Source organism: Plectropomus leopardus, chromosome 20 (genome assembly GCF_008729295.1).
Source record: "Plectropomus leopardus isolate mb chromosome 20, YSFRI_Pleo_2.0, whole genome shotgun sequence".
Classification (NCBI taxonomy): domain Eukaryota; kingdom Metazoa; phylum Chordata; class Actinopteri; order Perciformes; family Serranidae; genus Plectropomus; species Plectropomus leopardus.
Window position 1 is genome coordinate 27,059,646 of NC_056482.1, and position 7,699 is coordinate 27,067,344.

The 7,699-nt window shown below is 36.9% G+C and overlaps 1 protein-coding gene across 1 annotated transcript in view; it reads left to right on the forward strand.

Moving 5' to 3' along the window:
• The window catches only part of LOC121960140 (M-phase phosphoprotein 9-like), a 40,118-nt gene that overhangs the window by 14,775 nt on the left and 17,644 nt on the right, over positions 1 to 7,699 (forward strand). Inside the window, exons 17-22 of the mRNA XM_042509743.1 lie at positions 687 to 920; positions 1,530 to 1,720; positions 3,225 to 3,518; positions 4,925 to 5,045; positions 6,219 to 6,310; positions 7,014 to 7,213. Of these exons, the coding sequence (XP_042365677.1) occupies positions 687 to 920; positions 1,530 to 1,720; positions 3,225 to 3,518; positions 4,925 to 5,045; positions 6,219 to 6,310; positions 7,014 to 7,213 (1,132 nt within the window). The remainder of the gene's footprint in view (positions 1 to 686; positions 921 to 1,529; positions 1,721 to 3,224; positions 3,519 to 4,924; positions 5,046 to 6,218; positions 6,311 to 7,013; positions 7,214 to 7,699) is intronic.

Genomic DNA, 7,699 nt, shown 5'->3' on the forward strand with positions numbered 1-7,699 from the left:
CTGTCACAGGTGGAGACATCTTACACTAAGCAGAAGACTTAATAAATGAATATGCCATTAAATGTACCAAAAATAAGATTAACAATAAATATAGGATTTAATAATTGATCAAATGTGACAGAAATTGATAGACCAGTTTTAATTTGCTTCTTTATTTACCTTCATATTAATTTCCCTATTTATTTACTTTCCTGTTTAATTCTACTTTTATTCATTTATGTATTTTTGTATTTATTTTTTACATTTATTTGTTTTTAAATGTATATATTTATTTTTGTATTGTTATCACGTATTATTTAATTATGTATTACTTTTTTTAAACCTATTATAAATAGAATAATAAATAGGGAAGAAGAAGAATGAATAAAGAAGCAAATTAAAACTGAAAATATTAATTCATGTCACATTTTATCAATTAATCAATGCCTACATTTACAATTGATAATTTAGTTGAATGTATGAATTTATTTATTAATTTTTACCTTAAAATGTCCCTTGAGTCTGTCTTATTGCTGCTGTGGTCTTTGCTCTTTAAGAACACGCTGTCTGCACATGACACGAAGTCTACACGTTTGTTTACTTTGTCTCTCGTTGTCTCTCGTTGTCTCTCGTTGTCTCTCGTTGTCTCTCGTTGTCTCCTGCTCCAGCTACTGAAATAAAAACATTAACAATAATAAAATTTACAGACTTTTCCACCATCCTGACCTGCTGCTTTCACCAAGTAAAGGCAAAGTAGAGCCAGACGTCACCCGCAGGAAGTCCCCCTGTCCTCTGTCCGACCAGCCGTCCGGCGGCAGAAAATCACCTTTCCCTCAAACCAACCAATCAAGTCTTCACAAGAAGTCCCAGTATCCATCAAGCGATCAATCGTCGGGAACTGGGAGCTCTGTGGACGCCTCTTCAGCCGGTGGGAGCTGGAGGTACGTTGTTTATTGTTGTGGATGTTTTCCTAACCCTTTGAAACGCAGATCCTCACCACTTTTTTTTGTGCAGCGTTTAAATCACAAGAAAACTAGTTTGATTTAATTTTTTCAAAAACATCGGGGAAAAACAGTCATCAGCAACTTGGCATGAAATATTTTAAAAACTAATAGGTGATAAGAAAATGACTTGCTGAAAAAGAGCTATAGACAGGGAAAGTCATTAGAAAAGTACAAATATCTAAGGAAAAATATTTTAAAACATAAACAAAACAGAAATATAATGTCTCTGTTATAAAGGTTACAGAAAAAATACATAATAATTATTAGCATTTATATATTTATTTTATTTTCACACTTTTTTAAGGTTATTTCCTGCTTTTGTTCTATTACTTTTCTTTAGTTTCCTTTTTAAAAAAATGCTGGTAATTTTCTTGTCATTTTTTACTTTTTTTGCTAATTCAATTAATTTGCTAATCATTTATTGTTACGTTGCTCATTGCTTATGTCCATGTTTTTGAAAGAAACACCTTTTTGCTTAGGTTTCAAGTTGTGAAACAAACTTTGCAAAGATTTTACGCAATTTTAATTAGAGGTTTTGTTCTGCAGGTGTTCGTCTCCGCCAGAGTGTGAACAGTCTCTGCCTCAGCACCGACTCCAGGAGCAGAGCCAGCGGGAGGCGGCTCGCAGAGAGGCGAACTGCGCCCTGACGCCCATGATGAGGGCGCTGATAGAGCTGGAGGAGACCAGAGCCACGGAGAGCCGGGCCCCCTGTAAGATCAGCCCCTCCACCACCCACAGTATGACTCACACTCACTCACGAAACCTGATTAATGCTCAAATCTCAAATTCATGCTCATAATGAATAATGCTCATTCTTTAATTTGAGTTACTTTATAATTTAGGATGATTTAAAGCCTCTGGGAACCCAAATCACCAAAAACTTTCTTAATCCTTTAACACCTGGATCATCATCAAATATCCCACAAATAACAAAAAAAAATGGAAAATTAGATATGATCAAAATAAATGGGGGGAAACGTTCTTAAAAGATGTATTAATAGTTCTTATAATGACATATTTTAAATTATGTTACAGAAAAAAAGAATTTCTTTTTTTAGCACTTTAGGTAATTTTCTTTCTTTTTTTTTTCTTTTTTTTACCTTTTTTGTTTTTTATTTTCAGGTAATTTTTGTGTAACTTTTTACTAATTTATTGCTTGTTTTCGGGTGATATTTTGTTGAGTTGCTCGTCGCTCTCATCCCATGTTTTTGAAAGAAACCAGGCCAATTTGCTTACGTCTTCAGGGTCTTACATGCATAATAAAAAGCATAAAAAATTATCAACCAAAAACTTGCGACGGAAAAATTCTCATTTAAACCACCAGAAGTAAGAGAGAATGCAAATAAAAATCAATCCGAAAAGCTTCTTTCTGCAGCAACAGTCTGTCTCTTTTTGCCCTCCATGTTTGAAAATATTGACCTCCTTTATTTCCATGTATTGATTTTGAAGAGCGAGCACCCGTGCCTTGCGTTTCCAATTTTGATGAGGACCCACAATTTAAGTCTGCAAAAGTTTTAAGATAACATTTTTTATGGCAATTTTAAGGGTGACTTCGGTGTTTTTCAACCTGGATCAATTTTCCCATGTTTTGTATCTAAGTGAATAATGGAAATGGAAAACTTTACATTTTTACAAACAACAATAATCAAAAGTAAAATAAAGACGAATTAAAATGGGATTAATGATGTAACAATACAACATTAAACATCATAAACAAAAAAACAAAATACAAGGATAAATAAGCAAAAATAAATAAATAAAATAAAACTCACTCGCGGTCCAGATACCGCAAGTTCTCGTTCTCAAGCGAGCGCACATATGTAAACGCGGCTCCCACACTACGAACTACAGGCTATAACACGGCTAAAAACATGATGCCAGTGATGTTTTTCAAAACAACTTGGCACTTTTGGGCTTCAGGACATTGGATTACTTCAAATGAGCAGTATGGAGACATTTTGTGGTTTTATTATGTATTTTCTTTAACTTTTGAATCCTGAATCCTCAATAGTTTGGGAGATAAGCGCAATGCCTTTTTCCCGTGAACTTCTGGCAGCATTTTTTGTACTGTAAATATATGTAAATAGATTGTCTAATCATAATTATAGGCTGATCAAACACCCCGATTACTAACTTCTTTGTATGGGCTTTGTACACAGCGCACAAAAAGACTCGATTCTGTAAGTGGTGTCTGTGTTTTTGAACTGGACCTCATCACGTCTTTGTGCTTTCTCTCCGCAGGGGTCGGCAATCAGAGGACCACCGTCGGGTTTGTGGAGCGGAAACACAAAGAGGTGATTCAGGAGCGAGTTGGGCTTCAGGCGGACAGAGAGGTGGTTAAACCTGGAGGAGTCGGCGTGGCCCGAACTGATGGAGGAGGAGGAGGAGGAGGAGGAGGAGGAGGAGGAGGAGGAGGAGGAGGAGCAAAAAGAGCTGCAGCTCTGCTGAGAGCTCAGAGGAGTCTGTCTCCAGAGGGCCACAGATCCTCCTCACTGCCTCCTCCAGAACAACGAAACAGACCCACGACCACGCCCAGTATGTCCTCACAGGCCTCTCACACTCACCTGTCAACCAAATCTTTAAAGTACATCAAGTTTGGCTCTTTATTTTTCAATTTTGGTATTATTGGCAGCCAGATTTATAAAAACAAAAGCTCTTAAAGCTAATAAAGACAGTACAAGTACAGGCCAAAAGATTAGTTAGCAGGAAAGCAAGCAACAACACACAAGGATAGATAAGTGAAAATAAATACGTATTAATGACAAAAATTAATAAATAACAAGAAGAAGAGGAAGGAAAAAAGAAGTGGAGAGAAAACATGCTTTAAGCCCACTTCCATTAGATTCCCATTTAATACAGCCATCTGTAACATGTGAAGGATATTTTAAATCAGAATCAAATTCGTACTTTTATCTGTTTAGTCCCAAATAAAGAGAGAAGAAATTGGTTAAGTAACAAAACACAGGAAAAGTTAAAAAAAAAAAAAAAAATCCAACAATTGGTACATTTACTTATGACTTGTTATTTTGTTTATACAGAAAAACATTAAAATTTCCAAATTACAAGCATTAATTACTGATGCCAAAAAAATATAAACATTACAGAACAAAACAAATGGGAGGAATGTTAATATTCACATTACATCATTTAGATTTTGTAATGGATGCTTTTCGGTTGCACTTGAGTATGACAACCTCTTATTGCTCTAAATCATCTCTGTCAACACTTATTTTAACCTTTTGAAACCTGGATCGGTTTTCTTGCGTCGTTTTCAGATGCCTTTCATAAGCGTCATAAATATGAGGAGAAAATACAATGACCAACTTCGCAGAAATGTCCCACAAACTGCATTATAGTATATAGTAATTTTCTATTTAGAATTATGTTCCAAAAAATATAATGATGTACGTAAAATAAATACTTTCAGCACTTTTTTAAAGGTCGTTTTCTTGTTTGTTTTTGTTTATTGTTTTTCTTATTTTCAAGTAATTTCCTTTTAACTTTTTACTAATTTTTCCCCCTAATTTTGGGGTCATGTCTTGTTAAGTTGCTCATTGTCCTCTCCCCATGTTTTTTAAAAAAAACAACAACAAATTGCTCAGGTTTCAAAGGGTTAAATGTCACTGTAATGTAAATGTAAATGTTAAACACAGAAGGTTTCAAAGATCTCACATAAAATTATGAAAATAAAGTTTAAGTCAACTAACAATTTAAACTTGTGATTGATTAGGGGACGCACTGTATATATTCATATAGAGAAACTGATACTGTAAATAATGTAGCCAAAATACCCAGCTGAATAAATTAACGTTTATTAGAAGCAGAACAATTTAATCTTTCTAAATCACCACAACTCTCTGGAGAATATAGTTTTTAATTAATGTTGTGTTGTTGTATTAAAGTTTTAATTAACTTTTTTGTTTTTGCTCTCATTTGTTCAGCAAAAAGAGGAACTTTACTCACGCCCATGTCTGCAAAGTCCAGTCCGAAACGCTGCCCCACCGAGAACTACTCCACTGCTTTCGGTCACCTGATGCCGAGAGAGGAACACCTGCACAAAAGGTGAGCAACACGCACGAGCAATAATTCCACACTTCATTTCCGAAAGTTAGATGTCTGTATATCGGGGGAGCTATAGCCAGGAACCTAGAAATACTGAAATCATGAGGCCAGAATTCAGCTTGTTGCCAGATTATGTAAAAAACATCTTTTCTGAACTCCTTAAAACAATGTGCACCACAGCGTCATGCATTTTTAGTAAAAGTCTGCCTGTTGTAATTTACCACGAGGTGTGAGCCTGCTGCCACCCCTCACACGTTACACCGTATGTTAACTTACCCACTTAGACTTCAGTCCAATCCAGTGAGTTTTGTACATAAACATGTAGCCTATACATCCTTTCTTTTATTGTCATGTCCGCTCCGCTCTCACTCTCCGCTGGTGTCTCTGCTGGTGTCTCTGCTGGTGTCTCCGCCGGTGTCTCTGCCGGTGTCTTCGAATGTCTGCTCTGCTCTCATTCTTCACTGGTGTCTCCGAATGTCCACTCCGCTCTCATTCTCCTCCGGTGTCTCTGCCGGTGTCTCCACCGGTGTCTTCGAATGTCTGCTCTGCTCTCATTTTTCTCCGGTGTCTCTGAATGTCTGCTCCGCTCTCATTCTTCGCCCGTGTCTCCGTCGGTGTCTCCGTCGGTGTCTCCACCGGTGTCTCCGTCGGTGTCTCCGTCGGTGTATCTGCTGGTGTCTCCGCCGGTGTCTTCGAATGTCTGCTCTGCTCTCATTCTTCGCCGGTGTCTCTGAATGTCCGCTCCTCTCTCATTTTCCGCCGGTGTCTCCGCCAGTGTCTTCGAATATCCGCTCCGCTCTCATCCTCGGCCGGTGTCTCCAAATGTCTGGCCCACTTTCATTCTTCGCCGGTGTCTCCGCCGGTGTCTTCAAATGTCTGCTGTGCTCTTATTCCCCGCCGGTGTCTCCCCCAGTGTCTTTGCTGGTCTCATTCTTCGCCTCTGTCCCCGCCGGTGTCTCCACCTCATTATCGTGCATCACTGCTTTTTTTTTTTAACTGTACTGCAAATTGTATTTTTATGTTTTATTTATTTATTTTTAATTTGTAATTTTTACTTTTTGTCTCACTATTACAATCTCTGCTTATTAGAGGCTTTTTTCAATCTTTCATTATTTATTTATTTTTTAAATTTATTTATATATTTTAAAAAATCACATTGTTTGTTGTCTGCAGGATCGATGGACAAGTTGACCAGAGACGTCATTCATTCCACAGCGGCAGTCCCAGGAAGAGACTCCAGTTTACGTCCGCAGACAAAGACGATGGTAAAATACTCAGGTTTTAATCATTTAACACCTGGATACACATCTTCAGTTTTCACTAACATTTAAACTCATAAACATGAGAAAATTGGTTTGATTTCTTTCACAAACACAGAAAAAACAAACTGCACAAAACTCGTAAAAGTTGAAAGGAAATGGTTGGAAAATTAGCGAGGGGGAATAATAGATATTATCACAAAAAGAGGAAAAAGCAGAAAACTATGTTTATAATGCTTATAATTATATATTAAAGTAATTTTAAAGACATTTAAAAAAAAGGTTTACTGCCCTTTCTTGAGGTATTTTTCTTGTTTCTATTAGTTGTTTTTATACAATTTTATTTCTTTCTCTCTTTTTTTAAATGTATTTATTTTTTACTTATTTTCTGATATTTTTCTGTCAATTTTTTACTGTTTTCTTGCTCATTTGTGAGCAATTTTTCTGTTCAGTTGTTTGTCCCCGTCCCTTATTTTTGAAAGAAATCAAGCCAATTTACCCAGGTTTCAAAGGGTTAATAGACATAAATAAACATATATACATTTATTAATGAGCTTGTGGAGGGCGATGTTGTACTGAGTGCATTATACTGAAAGGTATTTTTAATTCTTTTCCTCCCTTATGTACATAAATGGGGTGGAAAACAAAGGTGTACCTAACAAAGCGTCCAATAAATGTTGATGAGACTCTTTGTCCTCCTCTCCCTCAGACCTCCAGCAGCCAGAGACCTCCTGCAGCGTGAACCCACCGGAGGGAAACTCCCAGCTGGGCTGGGAGGAGCAGGCAGCGTGCGGAGGAGCTGAGCTGCAGGACTCCTGCGAGGACTCGGCTCCTCTCCTCCTGGACAGACTCCACTCGCTGGCTGAGGCCGAGAAACTGTTTGACGAGCTGACGCAGGAGAAACTGCAGGTGAGTGTGTGTGAGACGAGCTGACTCATCACGTCACGCGCGGCGCCGTTTCCACCTGTCAAACAGGACGTTTCTTACCCATTCAGCAGAGGACATTAACCCTTTGAAACCTGGGTCGACATGACTTTACTTGTGCTTTACTTTCACAAGTATTTAAACCTTTGGACGAATTGGTTTGATTTTTAAAAAGAAATTATCCACAAAATATATGGGGAAAAGGTAATTAGCAACTTTGCAAGAAATTTAGAAAATTATATTTAAAAAAAAAAAAAAATTATATTGCAAAAAAAGGCGTAAAAGTATATATATAGCAATCATGATTGTATAATTNAGTGCATAAAACTATATCTCAAGTAACCATTATTTCTAACTTAAAATTTTGTTCCAGAATTATAATTATTTTTAAGCATTTTTTTTTTCAGGTCATGTCCTTGTTTGTTTTTGACGTCGCTTTTTTCTTGGTATTTTTTAGGTAGTTTACCTTGT